Raw genomic sequence first — 22,781 nt, forward strand, 5'->3', positions numbered from 1 at the left:
GTACTGCTACACTGGTATGAAAGCAGATGAATAATGTCTATCCAATCAACCTTAGTCCTCTCAGATTAGAGGGGATAAATCATTTTGAAAACTTTTATTATAAAATCAAGTACATTAGACACAAATGTTGCTAAATGCCACAGTCATGCTACATGCATCATGAAAACAGATGCATATTATGCTTGATACTAAATGGAGCACTGCTTTCCCAAATGTGTTTTTACCTTTCAGGATCAGTATTTACTCCAATAACTGGTTTAAATTTATCGAAGACCTTACTGGCTGCCAACAACATTGTACCGTCACCTACAGAAAAACAAAGAGATGTTAGTTTCACTTTTCATTCTGGCATTCCAATCCAAATAGTCTCACATGTTTTGCAGCACATTTGACCCTTCCCTGCCTATCTGCATTTACATCCCGTCACCTAAGAGGTACACACACGTACACACACCAAGAAAGGGATCAGAAAATTACTGATATTTTTAAAGCAAAGTACCACCAACTACATTCAAGATAACCAATGTGACTGGAAAAAAGTTTGAAAAGAGATTTATGGAAGTTTCTATATGCTTATTACCTAGTAAGAGGAATAATTTGGAAAATAATGCTAAACAAAACCACAGAAGCCAGGAAACAATACCAGATTTTACAGTGATTCCCATCAAAGGAAAGACAAAAAAGAAAAAAAAAAAAGCTTTAATTTCATCTCAGAAGGCATAATGTAAAGATCTTATTTGGCTCCATGCATCCATGTTTGGAAAAAAGTCTCACATTAAACTGAGAAGGGTATAGGCCTTTAAATGCCACTGTTTCTTCAGATGTTAATATAGTTCCCTGTCAAACAGAAGGACAATTCCAATCCAAATCAGTCTTTACAAGATAGGAGCTCTGGAAGTCCTTGATGTGCCACTTCTCTCATAACTATGACGGATGTTGCCACAGTCATGCTGGCAGTGGAAATATGAAACCCTCATTTTAATATTCAACTATGAAGATTTCACTGAAATCTACAGCAGTATTATTAGGGTGCTCCTGGTATAAACCACATCCCTAAGACCTATTTTGAGTACGAAGGGCAAAGTGAACTGAGGAAGAAAACAAATGCAGGTCAGTGTTCAGGTCTACTGCCACAATTGCTTGAACATTAGAGCCCAGAAACACACAGTAGATTTTGCAGCAATTTACAAAAGCCAAACTGAATAACCAGCTGCAATCCAGCGTTAAAAGGAATGAATTAGGACAGTTGCTCTGTTGGTTCATTTAGAAAGCTCTAAGCAGTGGCAGAAGCGGCTCAGAAATTGCATACCTCTATCTATCTATCCAAATAGATATGTCTGTCAGTCACAGGAATTAAGTGTGAAAGAAAGAAAGAAAGTTTGGGAAGGGAACAGCAGTTTATTGGTCTCCACCTCACATTTCTCAAAAACAGTGAGGTGATGGGCTCCATGTAATCATAGAAAAGCACCCTCTTCAGTAGAAAGCAATAGAAAAGTCAACAACTTACACCATTTTACACAAGCCAATACAAATCATATCCAAGGTGGCCACATGTTGCCATTTATTTCTTACTGCTACAACTTTAGATACTAGAGAATTTGTTTCCAAGGTATGAACATCTCCAGATGCTTCACACACTGCAAATTTCATTTGAAAAACGCATCTATGAAAACATAATGAAATACTTAATTTTCACAGTCATACCTCCTGCAGATATAACAGCATCTGCCCATCGAACTGTCTCTTCATCATATTCTCGACGTTTAACAAGACGGACTTCTATCTTCTCACTCCTGAAAAGTGAAGGAAAAAGCCAGAATGTGTCCTATATCGTTTCTTGTCACATCCTTCTGGAAAAATAACATGTAACTAAGGACTATTTAGACTGTCATTTGGCTTATAAACATGTTATGCCCACACAGATGCTTTCTATTTTTTCCATCTGTTTTCAAGATAATCATTCAGTGTGTTAGTTAACCAAACTAAACTAATTCACATGATGTTTCAGGAATGACTGTCTATTCACATCATCCTGTTTTCAATATTCTTTTACTAATACTCATCATACAAAGCTTTCTTAACATAATTTCACACAACCTATGTACAGTTGCACTGCTTCTGAAATTCTCAGCATCCATGTATTCTTACCGTAAGCTGTCTACAACATGCTCCACGTTTTTTGTATGAATGCGATGCCTCTCTAATAGACCAGCATAGTTAGATCCCTTCAAGGCAAGCTGTAAGACAGAAAATGGAATAGTTAATCAAGAGCATTTAGTGTAGTGATTAATATAAACAGAAGCTATATAAAACCTATTTTATCTCATTATAAATACACATGCTTTTATAAGTGTCTCTTTAGTTACATCTCGGTATACAGCATCGGCTTACATTCACCACATTAAAGCAATTACATTGTCACAGCAATCAATCTCCAGGGCTGCACGCAATCATGCAAATGAATATGGTACACAGACCTCTATGCCACTGCAGACACTTCCCTGAATTCAAGTGATTTAGACTCTGTGTGAATCTACATAAAACAGTTTTAGTAACATCCTCCTCCAACATGTGATGAAAGCACTCAAGTAATTAGCTATTTACCTAAACTTCATGTTAATCAGAAAGAGGACAACAGAAAAAGCAATACGAAAAAAGAAAAAGCAACAAGGAAAAGCTTAATTAAAACAGGTATCTTTGAAAGACTTAAAGCATTAACCTTCAAATTGTATTTGAGCTAAAATGGAAGACTTCCAAGTGGTAACAAAGGTAGCCTTTCCCTTGCATCAAAAACAAAACAAAACTTTAGGTAAAGCCACCTGCTGCCTTCAATATTGGCCCTTGGTTCATAGTCCAAATTTTTCAAAACCATATCAGTAACAAGTGAAACTGTGTTCAGCAGATGCATTCTAGCACCATCCTTCTTGGAACCAAAGTAATTTAAATACTTAATCTCAGGGCACACTTTAGACTGTGTGAACATTTAGAAGCTCACATGGGTAAGACCTGGATCAGCAGGCAGGTAAGATATATGGCTCATTATCTGATTTTTATTTTTATTTTTTTTTTGCAACAAGCTACCGTTCAAGTAATTCAGTCACTACATCCCTCTGTATTTTCCATCTCATTATTTAGGCTGTTCATTTGGTGCTGGTATGCCAAGTACATGTCTATATGCAGATTATGCCGAATTTGGAAGTTTTCTACTAAACAAAAAAGATGCTATTAAGTGAAAGGAGTTAGCAAATACACTGCTAATGAAAGAGATCCTGCTTGGAGCAGCAGGCTACACTAGATCACCTCCTAAGCTTCCATCTAACCTGAAGTATTCTAGGATGATGCCGTCATCATTTCCCTTTTACAGTCAGCAGAGCAGAAAAAAAAATCCTCCTCAAGTTTGCGTAGAGAAATTTGTCTGTGCCAGAAACTTTGAAAAGGCATTTCCAGCTATTCAATCCTGCGCTTTTATACAAGGCTGCACTGCCTTCCAAGAACAAGCAGTGCCAGACAGCTGAATCTAATCCCATTTTCATACAGATTCCCACACCACAGAACTCCACAGCAAAGCAGAAAGGACTGGCAAGACAAGACAATCACAGTTACCTGCAGTTCAATACCCAACAAATGCAATCTTTATTTGTCTGATAAAAATTGACATCAAGAAATCCAACCGTGAGCCACACACAAAGATAAGTGCTCTAGAAATTATAGAAAAGAATGGAACTGGCAGTTCTGGAATTGCACGTTCATGCTGCCTAGTGGGTTTAGAATCAGTGATTGATACCTACTAGAAATGAAATCCTCGCTGGTTTTACAGCTGGGTCAGGAAACCTTCTCCAATAGAAAGGGCTCTTAGGCTTTGCCTGGATGCCATCAACAGCACTACAGGCAAACAGTGTAGGCAGCTGCCGGCTGTGATTGGTCATGAGCAAAGATAAACCTAAACACCTTCACTGATCTTCCAGATCATTTTGCTTGTTAGCACCACTTTGCTGGGGTGCAGGGTTTTAAGTCCCATAAATTGCCTTGGGTCTCCTCTCCAGCCTATACATTCCAATAGGCCTTCTGCACAAGTACTCATGGTGCTGCTCTGAGGAGCAAAGTGGTGCAGCTGTGGTCAGGGAAAAATATCCCCATGCTGCAGCCAAATACAGCACTGCTCACTGCTGGCCTAGTTTTCAAACTTACAGAATCTATCCAGAGTGGAAAGGAGAAAAGAAAAATATATATATATCTGGTACTCAGAACCCTGAGCACCACAGGTCTAATTTGCTAAGATCTGGATGTTCAGTCATACTTTTTGAAGCACTAACTGACCTTGCTTTACAACCAAAATGAAAACCAAAGCAAATAAACATTACACTCTGGAAGTCTGGGATGGTACACAGAATACACCCCTGGGGATTCAGGTGGAGACCGTTAGAGAGCTCCTCCTCCATCTGGACTATCACAAATCCATGGGACTGGATGGGCTCCATCCTTGGGTGCTAAGGGAGCCGGCGGGGGTTATTGCCAAGCTGCTCTCCACCATCTACCAGTGCTCCTGGTTATCTGGAGAGGTCCTGAAGGATTGGAGGCTTGCCGATGTGACTCGTATCTACAAGAAGGGCCGTAAGGAGGATCCAGGGAACTACAGGCCTGTCACCCTGACCTCAGTACCAGGAAAGTTCTGGAGCAAATCATCTCGGGTGAGATCAAACAGCATGCGCGTAGCATCCAGGGGATCAGGCCCAACCAGCACGGGTTTGTGAAAGGCAAGTTGTACTTGACCAACCTCATCTCCTTCTACAATTGGGTGACCAGGCTGGTAGACACGGGAAAGGCTGTTGACATAGTCCACATAGGCGGTCTCTCACAGTATTCTCCCAGGAAAACTGGCTGCCTGTGGCCTGGACAAGTATACCCTTCTTTGGGTAAGGAACTGGCTAGAGGGCCATGCCTAGCAGGTAGTGGTTAATGGAGTTAAATCCATCTGGCAATCCATTACAAGTGGTGTACCCCAGGGGTCGGTACTAGGGCACATCTTGTTTAATATCTTCACTTATAACCTAGATGAGGGGATTAAGTAACTCAGTAAGTTGGTAGATGACACCAAGTTGGGAGGTGGTATTGATCTGCATGAGGGTAGGGAGACCCTTCAGAGGGATCTGGAAAGGCTAGATCACTGGGCTGAGGTGAATGGGATGAAGTTCAACAAGGCCAAGTGCCAGGTCCTGCACTTTGTCCACAATAACCCCATGCAGCGCTATAGGCTTGGGGCTGAGTGGCTGGATGACTGTGAAGAGGAAAGTGACCTGGAGGTGTTGGTCAGTGCTCAGCTGAACATGAGCCAACAGTGTGCCCAGGTGGCCAATGGCACTCTGGCCTGCATTAGAAATTGTGTGGCCAGCAGGAGCAGAGAAGTGATTATCCCCCTGTACTCAGCACTGTGTGTCATTAAGCCTCAGGGATCCTCTGCCTTTTTCAATTCAAGTTGAAAAAAGTTTATTAAATAGGAAGAGCTTGCAGTTAATCTGAAAGAGAAATATATGATGTAAATTGTGACCCACTGTTAACTTTACTGGTTCCAAAACTTCATGCTTTTAAATCGTCTGATATGGCTTTGAATGCATACACATGCATGGGTACAGGATAGATAGATACATACATTGATGTTTTTACATAAGGCAAAGGACTCCCTGATTTGTGCTAATCTTAGTTCTTTGAAAACAATCAACATGAACTGTGTGGCCAGCGGGAGCAGAGAGGTGATCATCCTGTACTTAAGTCTGATGTCTGCTTATCCTTGTAGCCTATCATTGTAGCCAAAAAGGCCAATGGCATTCTGGGGTGCATTAAAAAGAGCGTAGCCAGCAGGTCAAGGGAGGTGATCCTCCCCCTCTTCTCTGCCCTGGTGAGGCCTCATCTGGAATACTGTGTCCAGTTCTGGGCTCCCCAGTACAAAAAAGACAGGGATCTCTTGGAAAGAGTCCAGCGGAGGGCCACAAAGATGGTGAAGGGCCTGGAGCATCTCCCCTACGAGGAGAGACTTAGGGAACTGGGTCTGTTTAGCCTTGAGAAAAGAAGGCTGAGAGGGGACTTGATCCAGGTTTATAAATACCTGGGGTGTGGGAGCTATAGTGGCGAGGCTGGTCTCTTTTCAGTAGTGCGTGGGGACAGGACTAGGGGCAACGGGCTGAAACTCCAGCATAGGAAGTTCCGCACGAATGTGCGCAAGAACTTCTTGACGGTGAGGGTGACGGAGCACTGGAACAGGCTGCCCAGGGAGGTGGTGGAGTCTCCTTCTCTGGAGATATTCAAGACCCGCCTGGACGCCTACCTGTGCGACGTGGTGTAGGGAGCCTGCTTTGGCAGGGGGGTTGGACTCGATGATCTCTAGAGGTCCCTTCCAACCCCTATAATTCTGTGATTCTGTGTGATTCTGTGATCTGTAGCTTCATTCCTCCTGAAAAAGCCTGCCTCAATCTACCCATAGCAAAGTGCATCAAACATGAACACTTGTTTTAGCAGCTTTTCAAGTAACTACTTCAAATAACCTGAAAAGCATCCACAGCCCTAGTAGGGAGCTCATAGAATCACGGAATGGTTCCACTCCTGTGGTTGCATTTGTACCCACTGCCTCTTGCCCTGCCTCGTACCCAGGATGTGAATGCCACAAAGGGATTACTAACATGACTTCTTAAAAGAGCTCTTCAGTACCAAAGCACTAACAGACTGAGACCACTATCTTGTTTTTACTTTTAAAAAGCTGGAGGCAAAGATCAGACACCCCAGTCAGTGCACATGCCGTCATATCCCTGGAAAGCCTGGCAATGGCTGGATGACCTGACGAGCTCATTCTGCAGACTTAACTTTCAGGCCTGCTGCTCTGACAGGCCCATGATGGACCTTACCAGCTGACTCTTCCAGCTCTCAAGTCCTAGTCCTGCCATTCTGTGTGATGACAGCTGGCAAGTTCCACCCTTCAGATGAAGCCCTGGTTTACAGTTGTCACAGTTCTCCTTTCAGAAAAAAAAGGCTTTGGCAGGCTGGTCTGCTTCCAGCATCCAACAGTGAGCACAACAGCCTCCCAGCTTGTACAGAATAGGATAATGGATGAAGGGAATTCACTGTCTCCCTCAAAAACTCCCCTAGAACAGCTTAACCTTGCAACTACATCCAAAAACTAAGAGCAAACTGAATTCAACATCTTTAAAAAAGAGCATTTGAAGAGGACTTGTCTCTATAACCACCTTGTAAGCAAGGCAAAAAGATGGCTGAAGGGAGCATGCAATGCACATGAACACTCACCTGACTTTAAGGGGAGAAAAGCATGCACTGATCTTCTCTGTTTACATTGCCAGATGTTCAGAGAGCTGAGTGCATAAAAGATGAGGTAGTGACAACTGCAATTCTAACTTTAGGATTTCAGGGCATCATGCCGTCTTAGCCAAAATATGAGAAGAAAACCAGTATGATGGACCAGTGCAGAGTTCATTACATATTTCAAGCTCTACAGATGGCCATTTTGATCTAGGTCTCAAGACTGTCTGAAGAAAAACAGAGAGTAATACCAAACATCTGATAACATCTACGTAAGTAACTTGGTACATGGAGATTTCTTTAGGCTTAACTAAAAAAAAAAAAAAAAAACAACAAAAAACAAAAACACAAGTTACAAGAAACACTTTTATTGCATTTTACCACCAACCTTTTCATGAAAAAATAACTTCCTTGCATGGAATAAACAAATGTTTGACCCAAGAAACTGAAAGTAAAAGTGTCACAGGGGCACAGTTCATAATCCTGCAAAACTTGTCAGTACTAGCACCAGAAAAATAAAAAAAAAATTAAAACAATATAAAGAAACCTACTGGTGCAGTAAAAGGAGTACGGTGTAAACCACAAAGCATTTAAACTTAGAAAGTGAAGTACTTTCAGAAACTGCCAATTTGAAAACTGACTCTATAGACAAGTGGAGAATAAAATGCTGGTCCTACAGAGCTCAGGATCTGCAGACTGCTGCATACCTGGAATTTCAGTTAAAGGCGTAGAAACTTGAAAGCCTGGAGCCCTGCACTGCAGGTAAATATTTATTCCAGTAGTTAGCACAAAAGAACAGTGACAGCAAAGGAAACTGAAAGTACTAAAATACTGATGAATAGAAGTCACAGACTGTAACATGGGAAATAAAACATTTGCCAAGCCCTACTTGCTAAGGCTACCAGAACTGGAAAAAGTTATTTATTTCTGTAAGGGAAGTACATACAGGAAATCCAGCATCATGGCATAAGGACAATCAGCGAAGGGTGACTGCATCAGAAGTTTAAAAAAAAAAAAAAAAAAGAAAAGAAAAAAGAAAAAAAGAAAAAGAAAAGGAAGAAACAACTACAGGTAGCTAATCTGACCTCAAAGGCATGTAAAATTGTAAACATATAGATGTATACATGAGTACAAACATGAGAGCTACTCTACCTAAAGTTTTCTTTGTAGACATATGGTGCACTGTATCAGATTTCAGATAAGTATACAGTTGATCACACCTTGATATGTTAGCTGTTGGTGAGTGGTGCTTACACAGTGCCATGAAGGTTTCAGCTTCTCACACTCCCCTGCCAGTGAGAAGAAGGAAGGTCAGGTACTGGAGCGATGGCATTTGTCTTCCTGACACACCACTGTCACAGAATCACAGAATGACCTGGTTTGGAAGGGACCTCAAGGACCATGAAGTTCCAACCTCCCTGCCTGGCAGGGCCACCAAACTTCCACGTTTACTAGATCAGGTTGCCCAGGGCCCCATCCAAACTATGTGTGCAGAGCCCTGCTGTCCTGGCAGTGGCTGAGCACCTGATTGCTGATGGGAAGCAGCCAGCGAATTCTCATTGTGCCTTGCTTCTGTGTGCAAGGCTTCTGCTTTACCTGGTGAACTGTCTTCATCTCAACCAGGAATTCAAGCACTTTTATCTTCCTGATCCTCTTTTACATCCTCCCTGCAGACAGTAAACAAGTGGCCCTGTGGTGCTGAGCTGTCTGACAGTGTAACACCACAACACAACCTCCTACCTGACCACTTTCAAAGAAAGGCTGATTTTTCATAATGCACCTTTAATAGCCTTTTAGACATGAGACATTTGCAGGAGGCTGCCTTCCTTCTCCAGCCTTCAGCTTGACCCCATGGGACCTGAGCTGTGCAGCCGCTGTTCCAGAGCCCCACAGACCCCATGAGACAGTGCTGCACTGACAGGCCAAGTGCCACACTGGCAGCACCAGGATTCCTGCTGCTGTCCACACATACCTCAGAACTCCTGCTGCTGTCTGTATGGGAATTACAATCCTTGTGTTAGGGAATGGGAAAAAGAAAAGCTGTAGCTTAAGTTTTAATGATATTTCCTAACCTAAGCATTAGGATTGTAGAACAGTAAATATGAATGTTGTCCTGAGCAAAGCTATGAATTGATCACCTTCTACATTTTATCCTAATAGCTTTCCAGATGCACGTAATGTATCTATTCATATTCTAAGACTCATTCCGAATTTGCAACACTGACAAAGTCTTAAGTTGCCTCTGCAGCAGGATGGAGGCAACGCCTTAGCAGACCACAGCTTGTTTTAAGACACCTTAGGAGTCAAACTAGAAACAATTACTCAGGTTCCCACAACAATCTTCCCGCTTCACACACAAGAAGCAAAAGAACGGATTACTGGTTTCCTACCCAAGTTCCATAGAAAGAATCACCAAACAGATTTAGAATGCAACAACTGAACACAGAAGCTTTAATTTCAGCTTGAAGATAATGGTGTTATAACCATTATAGATAAAGACTAGTGACTATTTCTAAGCAAAGCACAGCATTATTAAAAGCCTTGTATCCTCAGAAATTCTCTCTAGATTAACATCATCTCCCAAGTGCAGGCAGATAGCACTCACGCTTTTAAAAGAAACAACCATTTATTTTGATGACACTATGGAAAATTGTTCCTTCTTTTTCCAAGCCTAGAAATAGTTCTGAACGTAGCACACTTCAGGCAGTACACACACTTCTTAGTTTCCTTGGCCAGTATGGAACACTGACTCAAAATCTGCTTAAAGACCAAAGTCTGAGACTGGCAACCTAAAACTGCAACCAAATCGTCTTCCTATGCTCTTGTCTTAACTACAAGACAAATTAATTTGCGGTGTTAAAAACAAATCCACTTTCCTCAGCAGTCAGGTAGTCATGGAGCTTATCCATTTCTCCTCACCTGAATTTAAAAGTTCAACCACATATTAAGCTTTCCTATTATCTACTATAAAAATAATAGGCATACAAATAAGGAGGGAATGAAGGATGGCTCGTTTTCTGGACTTTAGACAATGATGAGAAAAAGACAAAGATAAAAATAAGACTGAACAAAATAAGACTGAGGGGCTTCAGCTCTGTGCTTTCATACAGCAAGTGTCTGGATCTGAGGACGACAACAGCCATCACAGTATCACACCATGCCCACCTTCAGCTTCTGTTAGCTGAAGACCAATTATCCAGGCAACAAACAGTATTTACTCACAAGTTCAGCTGCTGTATTTATACCCACGACCCTGCCCTTGCAGGATTCACCAGGCCTCTTAGACTTTTCAAACTCCCTAAAGCTGAAGCATGTTCTCCTACTTGCTTTTGCACTACAAATACCAAAATGCATCCAAGCTGCCCCTCTATGGTTTTGTTAGAGGAAAAGAAGATTGTGTCATCATCAAATTTGGGAAAAAGTGAATCCAATTTACATCTTTGTCAAAGAAGACAAGGCTAACTGAACAGATGCTTTGTTTATTAGTCTGTGGCTGAAGCTTTTGCTAACAATATGACAGGCTTCAGCAGAATTATGCCTGCAACATGAGAGCATGAACCCATCTGGGGTCACTCAGCCCAGGTAGCCCCACCTAATGAGAGCTGCAAAGCCCTCTCTGAAGCAAACCCAACCGTTTGACTGAGATACAGGTCCTGGATGAACTTAACAACACATTGACTTTAGACGACTTCATTTAAAAAGTGTAATTCACAAACTCAATGTCTGCTTAAAGGATGACTTTAGTAATGACCATTTCCCTTAGCTGAAACAGCAAAGAAACACAGACCTGCCCAAAACAAAGCCCTGCTGAGAATGAGAAAGACCTGGGCTCAAGGTTTAAGTTCCCTACAAAACTTTAAACATGAATTGAGTTTTTCATTTCAAAGTACTGCTGAGTTGCAGGCCGCAGGCATTAAGCCCAGTTCCTTCCTTCTTGTCCCAGTCTGGGACACAAGTAACTACACAAACTGTTCTCAGCGTGTGGCCTTTATGCACGCTGTGTTTCTGTTAGTTCTGTATGGCATTTCCCATGCTGCAGCACCCTAATGGGCTGCTTTATCACGGAAGCATTTTGCTTATACCTCCCAAACCTTCTCTCCCAGCAGTTTAGACCCCTCACTTTTGTTATATGGGGACAGCAGCCTTTCAAATGCTGCCTTTCTAACTGCCATAGAATGACAATGATGAAGCATTTTGTATTCCATTACTTCTGTAGCAGATGACTATTTCTTCACCTGTTAAGTAAAACATGCAACATCACTTTCCAAAAGCTTTAAAGAAATGCTGCTTTGGGGGACGAGAATTTTATCTGCAGATGAACAAAACTAAAAAATACCACAAACTGTTTACTAGTTCTTCATTTACCACACTAAAGTACTGTTACCTTAACCACAACTGAGGAATCCACATAATGGTTTTCAATCTGAGGGCTAATCCAGAACAAGCTGTTGTGTTAACTATAAACAAACCAGGAATTTCTTTCTGCAGTTAAAAGTTTCCAAAAATCCAGCACAATGCAGGCAATCCAAGCAGACAATAACATAACAATGATATAAATCACAGCTACTTAAAGGCCTCCCCCTCCACCCCACCCCCTCCCAAAAAAAAGCCTTTTTTGTCTGTATTAAGTACTAGATTACAAGATAGCTGACATTTAATTTAAACACACCAAAATGCTGTGCATTCATGCCTATTTGCTATACATAAAACTAAGTATACTTGAATGAGGTGCTGGAAAAATGAACTCTATGGAGGAAGAAATTACATTCCAGTCATTTGTTTCAGTTATTTTCCAGACTCCTCACATGACAAAATTACAACCTAGAAGGCATTTTATTCTATAAAGCAGCAACTAAACTTACTGAACACTGAGACAAACACACCAAGTCCGAAAAGTAAAGGTAAGCAAAACAACACTGTGACTATGATTTGAACCACAGTTACACCCACAACAGTGCTTCCAGCAGAGCAGCTCAAACTTTTTGTGAGAAAAGCATCCTAGGTTTATATAATTTCGGCACACTGTAATCCATCTCTTGACTCCACTATTCTTCAAATTCAGTACACAGTATTCATTCTTTTCTTTTCAAGGTGAGGCAGTATGCTATGGTTCTGCCAGTTTTCAAACAGTCCTTGTGCTCTCCCTAGAAGATAATCTGCTGGAACAGTTCACATTACAGAACAAGCAACCAGAGATGGCTAGTCTGAATTCATCCAAATAAAGAAAAGCTTCTCAGCACCACCTCAGTTGTTAATTAAGTCTTCATTAAAAGATCCTACCTTCACACATCACATATCTGGATCCACAGAACATGTGGGCTGACATATACACTAAAGTTCACAGCTTTTTAGCATGGCTCAAGTTTCAAAGTGAAAAGGGGGGAGGCTTTATGTCTTTTTAAAAGACTGAGATTCTGTTTAAACACGAGAATTTTGTTAAACTCGTTAGTTTGCACATTACTTTTCCCTTTCTGCTCCTTAAGAGATGATCTTCTAGGAAGCACAGAAACTTTAATGCACAGATTAGTAACATCTAACCCAGAGGGATGCACCCAACTCCTCCCCACTTCTATCATTTTCTTTTTGGTGCACAAGAACTCACAAGCACAGTCGAGGCTTTCCCACTGCTGGGGGGAGCTCCACTCTGGACCATCCCTGCTAGCATTATTTTGGCACCCCATATGAACACTGAGCTCATATCATGCCTCCTTCAGAGGCAGCAATACCTGAACACTCCTTCTCTACCCATCCGCCATTTTCAAGATACCTAAATGAACGCATTTTTGAGATGACCATCTCAGCCAACTTGCTTCAGTGGTCCAAAGTTTCAGTTCTTTCCTTACCCCACTCCAAAGACAGACACCTAAAATAGTCAAAGCAGCCTATCAGCTGTGGTCCACATTAAATCACCTTCCTCCAGTCAAGACAAACACAACCATAACTTTTCACTGGATGTTTTCAAAAGTAGTTAAACTGCATCTGATGTGTGTTTGGGCAGCTAATTTTGTTGATCTCCCCTAAACACCTTCCAGCAGTAACAGACAAGTCAGCAGTTCAGAAATAGAATGCGAATAACAAAAGTCAGATGTGAACAGGCAGAGCTCTCAACAGACTCATTTTTGAGTGTGCAGAGCATCTGCTGCAGGATATAGGAACACAGCCTCTTGGGAAAAGCATGTGTGACGTACACGCAGAGACGCAATGAAAGATTTAATCTTTCAGAGATCTCCTAAATACTTTCAGTGTTTACTCTCTCCACATGTCTCCCCCATCTGTTCTACTTTTCTGCTGCCTGGACTATTTCTTCACCTCTCCCTGTTTGCAGTGAGAAAGAGTTCAGGAATTCTGAACTTGCTGCTTTGACTTCGCAACCTTTAACAGTGTCTGTGTAGTAAAACTCACTTGGTGTACCCAAAAAAGGGCCACAGCTGCCAGGTGCCTGCATTTCCTACTAGAAGTGTTGGCAAACCAGCTTCTATACCAAGGTAGCATGCAATCTGGCATATGTTATAATCTATATAGCATATCATGTATATGATGCACACTGACTGTATTTTTTCAAATACACTGGAATACATCAGTGATTTAGAGTCTCTGTGAATACAGAACAATTTCACTGCTTGTGTAATTTGTTTAATTTGAAGCCCAAAGGCACGTACAGTGTCACTTCTTCATTGGTGACTTACTGTTTTTCTGTCTTCATGCAAAAGCACACCAAAAGCAATACCTAAACTTGGGCCTGCTTTCTTGTTGTAATGATCAGGCACAAGTGCTTAGGCCCATAACAACTGTTTCCTACACACTTCCATGTTTTTTGCCATCACTTCATCACCCACAGGCTTTCAGACCAGCCCAGACATCCACTTTGCTCCCTGTCTCACCCCCCCACCCAACTGAGCTCTGCATCACTCACATCTGCATTAGGGCACGGCCTTGAGGATGAATCAAACCCCAACCCCAGGTACCCCCGGTGGGACAACCCATCCATATGCCTGGCTTCAGCTTCTCAAAGACCAGCAGCCCTGGGACCAGCTTCTGCAGCCTACACTAGAAGCAGAGATGAGGGAGCAGCATGACCAACTCAGAACAAAAAAAGGCTGTCCATAGCAGGAAAATCATTTTGCCGATACATATGAGAGCTGGTAAGAATCTCCTGAATCCTCATCTAATGCATTCAGTAAGACTGCTTCTAGCCCAGAGATCAAGGAAAAGAACCCAAGACCTGATTCCCAGCAGACAGTAAATAGAGGCATTTTTGCAGAAAGCCTGAATTAATACTGGTTGCCACGTATTTAGGCAAGTTAGACTTTGGCTACGTGGAGATAGTTTTTTTGCTGCAATTTCTCACATGGAAGTATTCTGTGGGGGAAGCTAAATTTAAAGAAAAGGCACTACTCCCAACCTGGAGGATTCAGAATTCCTGAGATTTTCTCCAAAAATACACTTAAGATTTTTCTGCAACTACTGCAATCAAGCACTGTGCATACAGGGTTACTTTTCTTTAAGGGATCTCCAGCTGACACAGGCTTCTGATCCTGCAAAACATTTGTTCTTGGAAGAGCTGCAGCTGAGAGCTCAGGGCCATTACATTCCTCATCGATCCCCTGTTCTGGTCTAGCCTGCACACAAGGAGTTAAGGAAAGGTGAAACAAGCAGTTTTGTTTCTTCTGGGTTCAGCTGCACACGGAGGAACTGAGCTGATACTCACTGAGCACAGAGCTATACTTCGCAGCAATACAGTTTTCTCAAGAGAAACTTAAGTGAACACAGAGGAGCAGTCCCAAGGCGAGCTGGGTGAGATGCTGCTTCTCTGCAGTTGTGGCGGGACAGGGAGTCACTCAGCAGCACTGACCTACACACAGTGACAGTATGAATGCAAGCAGGTGGCTCCACGTGGCACCATGTGAAGTTTGATCACGTAAAGAGATTTACGCAACACACAATATGCACAGACAGGAATTCCACAGGAGATGGATGGCTGCCTGAAGTACCCCGGGAAAAGGTTAAAAAGGAAGACGTTGAAAAATGCCAAGAGCTCTCTTTCTTCAGACACCGTACTTCTGAAGGCAACACAAACACATCATGGGCCTCTCATAGAGGAATGAAACCCCTCTGCAAGTTTCAACCCATCCGAAGCTCCAAATCCAAAGTATCACTTCGGAGCGACGACGGAGACAGTGGGCAGGTGCGGGCCATGGGGTGGGCGGTGCGGCAGGACGGCGGGCACAACGGCGGCTCCGGGGACACCCGCTGCCCTTGGCGTGCCTTCCCAACAACCACCTGTCTTTGCACGGATCGCCTTATAGATCAAACAAAAAGGCATCTCTGAAAGCAGCAGCAGGTCAGACAGATGTGCACGGGAGATCTGACCGTTCGGATGGAGCTGTTAGCAAACGAAAGATGAAACGAGGAAGTGAAGCAGAGCTAAAGGGGTGGGAGAAAACGCAACCAAGTCCTCTCTAGGTGTTGGTTTTCGCAACACAGCGCGTCCCTCAGCGTGCACTTCTGCACATACCGCCTTCTCACCGCGCGCTACAGGGGAAAACAAGAGCGGGGTTCGCTGAGCTCGAACAGCCCGGCGCAAACTCGGGCACCCCCGGCCTCTGGTAACAGCCCCGGCCCGAGGCCGCGCCGCTCTCCCGGCCCAGCACCGGCTCCCGGCTGCCCGGCCCCGCTCACCAGCTGCTTCAGGTCCTCCTCGCACAGCCCCGCGTAGCGGTACCGCTGCTGCTCGAACTCGTAGCGCGTCGTTTTCACCACCACCGCCACCCGCGCCGGCCGGAATCCGCCGCCAGCCGCCCCCGGTCCCCCGCAGCTCCGCCGCCGCGGCCACCACGGCCCGGCCCCGGTCGCGCTCAGCCCGCGGGAGGCGAGGAGCCGTCGGCGGGCTCCGCCGAGCAGCGGCAGTCCCGTCGGGGCTGAGGCGACTCCCGCCGCCCGGCCGGCGACGCAGAGGTAGCGGCGCGGTGCGGACATGGTCCGGCTCGCCGCTCTCTTCTCCTCAGCACGGGAGGCGTGAGGGCACGGCGCTGCCCGGCGCCACCCGCCCCCTTTCTGAGGCGGCCTCCGCGGCCGTGCGGAGAGCGGCACACATGGCGCGGCCGCCCCGACACGCCCCCCCTCCGCCGCGCGCGCGCAGCCACGACCTCCGCCAATCAGGACACGCGGGGCGGGGCGGGAGCGCCGGGCGGCTCTCCCGGGCTGGGCCTACGCGCACCGTGCGCATGCGCTCTGCCGATCAACGCGGGGGTGGGGGCGAGCGTCCGCCGAGCGGTTCCCCAGCCGAGCCCCGGGGCGCGGGCTGCGCATGCGCTCGGAACACCGCCACGGCTCCTGCCTCCCTGTGTGCGGTGGGCGGGGCGCCGCGCCGGGCACGTAGGCTGCGGTGCGGGGTGCGCGAACCTGGCGGCCCCGGGGGGCGTGCGGGAGTGTGGTGTCACCAGGGCGGCCTGCCACACACCCCTTTGGTTGTGCTTACGGAGCAAAATGAAGTAGAATAAAGTAAAATAAAGCTGGCAGCTCCCTCTTGTAGGTCACGGGCGCTCGGTCCTTAGCCAGGGTTTGGGCGTCCCGGGCGGACCTTGGCGAGTGATGCCGGCTCGCTTCGTGGCAAACGCTGCCTGTCAGGAGAGGAGGACCTGCTGACAGCCGCTGTTACAGCGCTGTGCTGAGGAGCGCGAAACACCGCGTACCCTGAGGAGAACGGCTGAAGGCATTCGGCTGCTCCCCGCCGTCCTGCAGCTGTACGAAACCAAGCCTGCACTGACTGGAGGAGGATCCTCTGTCTGCTGATTAGCTCAGCCTTGAAGGACACCGCCACAAACCGGATTATCGGGAGGGCAATTAAACATAACTAATCACCCGATAATGCCTCATTCTGTGTAACCATTAATTTGGGGGCTGTACAAAACAGTAGATAATACGAGGTAATGGAGGACAAATGGAAAACAGAGGATTTGAAAAGTTGTGTCCCTGTCCTGCGAGATGTCTGTAGCACATGTAACTGCTCTTCCAGGGTTCAGTGCCTCTCACAGCACCTATTTACACTGAACTGTTTTGATCATTGTATGCAAAACAAATCAGCTTCAGCCGCTATGTCAGTCTTGAATGCAGAGCACTGTTCTACTCTGAGGCCATCCTGTTGTCATGATATGGCCTTTTGGATTGAGGCCCACAGCAAACACCATAGGCATACAAGATCAGAATGTGCTTTGTAAAATGTAAATTCAAGATGGCTTATGAACTAAATTTTCTGGAAGAAGAGCTGAGGCACAGAGAATCAAGTGATTCATCCATGACTTGCAAGAGGAAGTCCTAGGCAGAGTCACAGAAAAAAAAAAAAAAGGTTTAAATTTTCCATAGCACATAAACCACTTTGTGCAAAGTCACCATGTAGATGGACCTGCTTGCAAAACATTCAACAAATGCTGTTTTTAAAAAGGAGAGACTGATCTTCTACACGGGCAGCTAGTGGTGGGACAAGGGGGAAGTTCAGGTTAGATTCACTCAGAGGGCAGTGAAGTGCTGGTGCTGCTGCCCATCCATAGACGTGCTTGAGGCTGGGTTGGATGGGACCGTGGGCAGCCTGAGCTGGTGGGGACAACCAGCCCATGGCAGCATTGTCTAGTATTAGGTCTTATAAAATCCATGTAGAGAAAAAAAAGAGGATGCTCCTTCCCTCCTTTTCTCTTTTGTGCAGACTCAGTAACATTAAAAACAATATCAGATATGCTAAAGGTTTTTTTCCTGTATTCATTCATTCATTAAATCATTCATTCATTTGTTCATTCGATAGAAATCTTACGAAACTCTAAGTTTGTCGGCAGCAATTCAGAGGTCACTAAAAATGATGATATTAAAAAAAAAAATAGTGATGAAATTAAGGAAAAGAAAATACAAAGAGATTTGACGTTATGGATATATATATATAGAGAGAGAGATATCCATATATATATATTTCATATCCATATATATATATATTCCAATGAAGAGTGTGGAATAAGTCATTTAGGCTGTCCTGTCCAAGTAAATGTTTGTGGAAAGTCATAATCTTTATGGCAGGTATCTGCAGCTGTATCCTTTTATTAGGAACTGTTAATTTTCCCTTCTTTTGATAATTGTTCCTCTACTATTTCCTATGAATTTCAAGCTCTGCATTCTCTATACTTATGAATTATTAGCTGAAATTTGTCAGACATTTTGTATGTTCTTATTAAATAAATAGATTTAAAATGCTGTTCATCTGAAAAAGCACAGAACAAGTTACTCCATGAACAGCAAAATTAGTGATGTTTAACTTACTATGGCTTTGTGCCATATGAAATGTCCCTATGCCACTTTTCAAGCCGTGGTTCCATCCTTCCATGTTTTTATTCTCTTCTCTCCCTGCTCAGAGCCCGGGATGCAACAACCAACCTCACAGAAATTACCAGGCTTGCCGAGAAGCTGTTTCTTCAAAGCGTACCTTTGTCTGATTTATGTCATCCAACAAATGCCAGTTTTCATGAAAAACAGATCTCATACCTCTCAGGAAATGCTTCCAAATTTGCTGTTTGGCTCAGAGTGGTTCTGACAGATAGATGGATGAGGTACATGATCACTTCAACCTTTTTTTGTTGTTGTTCCTTAGGAAAACAGGCTAGAAATACTGCGGAAAGAACAGCAGGAAGTGCTAACTTTCACACACAGTACAGCAAACGGAAATAAAAGCTGTAAGAAAATTGTTTATTGTTTGGCCATAGAAATAGTTGCTCCTGCTGTCATAAAATGACAAATGTTACATCTTCAAGACCAAGTTAATGTATTACAAACCAGCATACCTTCAGTCTCGAGAAACAACAAAACTTAGTGCAATGAGGCTAAATGAAATAAATAATGGATTAGGATCTCAAGAGTAAAACTTCATACTTCAAATGTATCTGCGCATATTTGTATTTCTATGTCTTCTGTTACCACGCTATCCACACTCCTCAAAGTATTCAAACATCTCTTTTCCTCCACAGTTTGTAGGAAGTGTGGCTTCATTTTTCAGTGTGTGTATGTTTGAGTGTGTATACTGGTGTGTGTATGCACATGACAGTCTTGGGAAAAGGCAGCCCAGAAAAAAGGCTTTTTTTACTCATGAATGATCATAAGCTTTGCTGCTTTCACTGTTGAAGTATATTAGAAAGCTGTGAAGTCCTTTGCAAAAATTCTGTTGCATATGCTGTAGTACAACTTAGAAGTTGTGGGAAATGATGATGACACTCCGGTGCTTAAATTCAGTTTCATGGAAGGCTTTGATTAGCAGGGCAGACTTTGAAATCAAACTCTACATTCAGTGCATAACCAGTTGAGCTCCAGGGCAAAGTTCTCCCCATGACCTGTTGCTAAATACATAAGGTTGCTGTTTTTTTTTACAACTGCTGAAGTTTTTGTAACATGGAGCTTTGTTCCTGAGTATGAGTTACAGCAATGAAATATGAAGGTCAGTAATGGAAATGCTGTTGGGCTCAGGAGCGAGGCTGCCACAGAAGGACACAGTGTACAGCTGCTCCAGCAAGAGCATTTTTGTTATCAGCAAACTGAAGGGTGAAAAAGAGTTATAGTGCTTCCCTATTTGAGACAGGTGCTCTATGGTGAAGGCAAAAATCCATTCCCATTTAAACTTGCCCTCATCCATAAGTCAGAGAAGTGCTAATTTTGGCAGGCTGTGTAAGATTCGGTGTAATCCAGATGGTAGTTCAGCTTCACCTGGACTCTAATCTTGATAATTTGGGAAGAAGCTGGAATTTTTCCAACTTCATACATACGTTCAGGTGGGAAGACTAAACTGAAACTTGACTCTTCAGGTGTGATGCAGCTTTTAAGGCTGATAAACACTGACAACTTTTTAAATTAAAAAGACTTAAGATACTTCAGAGCACTTTTTTCCCCCCCAGCTCTGAGAATGATTGGGAATTAATAGTTTGTAACCAACAATATACGAGGCAAGAGAAGTCTGCAGCAGAATGACTACAGATACACACTTTTTGTACCCATTAATGGTGCCTATACTGTGCATAGGCTTGTGAAGGATCTGGGAAGTATTAATTCACATGTGGCATTTGGAGAACTGACCTTCCAATTTGCCATGAGAATGGCAAGGTAGTGGGCTAGTTTGTGGAATCACTTTTACAGAGTTGATGGCACTGTTTGGATTATTGCATATATCTGACTAATGTATTAATCTCATGCTGTTTAGGGATAACTGTGGCTAATAAGAAAGCAGAAACAATCTTAGACAATCTCACAAATATAAGATCAATTTTATGCAGATCCCCACTTATAATGTCCATGCATTTATTTTTATATATAAAATGGACAGCTAAGAGTGCAAGTGCTTGTCCTGTGCAAGCAAAAAGATGTTTGTAAGTGCAAACAGGTTCACTTTTAGATTGTAATGCTCAGAAGTCCCCTAGAACTTCTTACAGCTCTTCATGTTGTAGTCTCATGGAAGTAAGAGCAGAACCCAGTTCTTTGCCCTTTAGCAAACCTTTGCAGTGACTGCTACACATATCAAAAGGAACAGCAACAAAAAGCATTTGAGTTCTGTTGGCCTTTGTCATGTTGAACTGCTACTGACCATTCTGCTTGTGTGTACTTACTGACAGGATGCTGAGTACTAGCGGGCAACTTTAAATAAGTTTTTCAGTGAAGTCCAATTTTAAGTCTTCAAAATGTATCTTTTAAATAAAAGACAAAAAATATATATAAAATATATTTTCAGGTGTGCTATTATTTAATGGTTATGTGTGTTCTTTTTGGTTTTTTGTTCTTTTTTTTTTTTCTTCTTCCCCATCAAGATGATGAATAAACATAGATTCCCTATAAAAGTCCTTACTTTAATAATGCATCTAAGTGTATTTAATTTTAAAATCTGAAGCTATTTTAACAGTTCTTGAACAGCAGGAGCCATAATGTTATTCTCATCTCAGTGCAAAGCAGGCTGACTGGAACCTTCAGATTGCATCTCATGTTCCTTCCCAATGCCCTGAACGTAATCTGTTTATAAAATTTATCTTTGCTTAAAAGTCATAAAGCAAAATTGTTCTGATTTCCTTCTTCCAGCTCCTGATGCATCTCTGGCATTTTGAGAAGATGAGTCCTCAGCAGTCAGTTGTAAACTGTGGTAAATGTCACGAGCAGACTACAGGCTGCCTGCGGGTCCATCTAGAATGATCTGAAACAGAATTTTTAAATAACATTTCTTTACATTTGAGTGTATTCACTTTTTGAAGCAAACTGGCATTTCATAATACCAAAGCAGTGGGTTAAAGTTTGGATACAATCAGTTCCTGGTTTAGATAAATATCTAACCAGATAACGCAGGATTATTCACAAATATTTGAGCATGTGAATAGTGAATGAAGCCTGTGACTCCACATGTCAATAAAGATGAGCACATGAGCACTTAAGGATATAGGTGACCAGACAGAACACTGTTTCTGGGATGCAAAACAACTTGTCCTCTAAGTGGAACACTGACTTAAGTAATTTGATGTTAACACTTAATAACAGATGTCAGTAAACTGTGAGAAATACATCATTTCATTACAACAGTAACTCACTGGTCATAGTACGGTATCCAAGGGTGTCTCTGGTGAGTAATCTAGAATGTTGTTACTAACCTGCCAAAGTATATATGGATTTCAGATACATCACATCACTCTCTCAGAATCTGCTGAAAAATTTCTGCAATCACCTGGCCACCTCTAAACAGTTACTAAAATGTTTAAACCTTTTACAGGTGAACTGAAAGGCCTTGTATTTCAGAATATGAAATCTGAATCTTCCTCTTCCACCTCCCTTCATCCCCCAAAAACCTTTCCTGATATGTCAGCTTTTAAACCAGACAGCTGTCTTTTCTTTTTTTCTTTCATTCTTTTTTATTTTTCAAGGCATTACTGATTTCCACTGCAAAGAATAAGGAAACCTGAACTTCCAGCAACAACAAGAATAAAAGTTGAGATTTAATTCCTCTGCTTATTGAAATCACTAACAACTGTGTGTGCGTGTTTATGTGTGCTTGTGTGTGATTTGTGACTGGATAAGAATTTAAATTGACAAGAAGTGTCAAACAAAGATAGCAGGAGTTCCTACAGCATTACTGAGCATTAGTTTCTTAAAAAAATCTTTTGTAAGAATTTTACTTTAAATCACAACTGCAACAGCAACAGCACTCTCATAACAGAGGTCTTATGTCTTGATGAACAACAGAAGATGACAGAGTCCTAGTGAGACCAATATAGGAGATACATGTACAGTGGACTAAAAAATTTCTCTGCAATAAAACAAAACCTAAAGCATTTCTATAAGAAATACTCTCATGCTCTCTAGTCTCCAAAATCCATGCAATTCTTGATGGATCTGCACAGGACACAGTATGCCTCCAATTTAGTTTTCTCTTAAGGTCTATGGTTCTGTATGGGTAGGCTAGGTCTATGGGTTTGTATGGGACC

General features: G+C 43.0%; 2 protein-coding genes across 4 annotated transcripts in view; both read right to left on the bottom strand.

Annotated features, from left to right (window-relative positions):
- NADK2 (NAD kinase 2, mitochondrial) overlaps positions 1-16,417 on the bottom strand; it is a 32,618-nt gene extending 16,201 nt beyond the window's left edge. For both annotated transcript variants that reach the window (XM_072360218.1, XM_072360217.1), the window contains exons 1-4: positions 15,982-16,417; positions 2,149-2,237; positions 1,705-1,793; positions 225-306 (exon numbers count right to left, since the gene is read on the bottom strand). In XM_072360218.1, the coding sequence (XP_072216319.1) occupies positions 225-306; positions 1,705-1,793; positions 2,149-2,237; positions 15,982-16,278 (557 nt within the window). In that variant the 5' untranslated portion in view covers positions 16,279-16,417. The remainder of the gene's footprint in view (positions 1-224; positions 307-1,704; positions 1,794-2,148; positions 2,238-15,981) is intronic.
- A 4,698-nt stretch (positions 16,418-21,115) lies between these two features.
- The window catches only part of RANBP3L (RAN binding protein 3 like), a 35,840-nt gene continuing 34,174 nt past the window's right edge, over positions 21,116-22,781 (bottom strand). For both annotated transcript variants that reach the window (XM_072359422.1, XM_072359423.1), the window contains exon 15: positions 21,116-21,502. In XM_072359422.1, the coding sequence (XP_072215523.1) occupies positions 21,459-21,502 (44 nt within the window). In that variant the 3' untranslated portion in view covers positions 21,116-21,458. The remainder of the gene's footprint in view (positions 21,503-22,781) is intronic.

The sequence above is a fragment of the Excalfactoria chinensis genome, chromosome Z (genome assembly GCF_039878825.1).
Source record: "Excalfactoria chinensis isolate bCotChi1 chromosome Z, bCotChi1.hap2, whole genome shotgun sequence".
NCBI classification, from domain to species: domain Eukaryota; kingdom Metazoa; phylum Chordata; class Aves; order Galliformes; family Phasianidae; genus Excalfactoria; species Excalfactoria chinensis.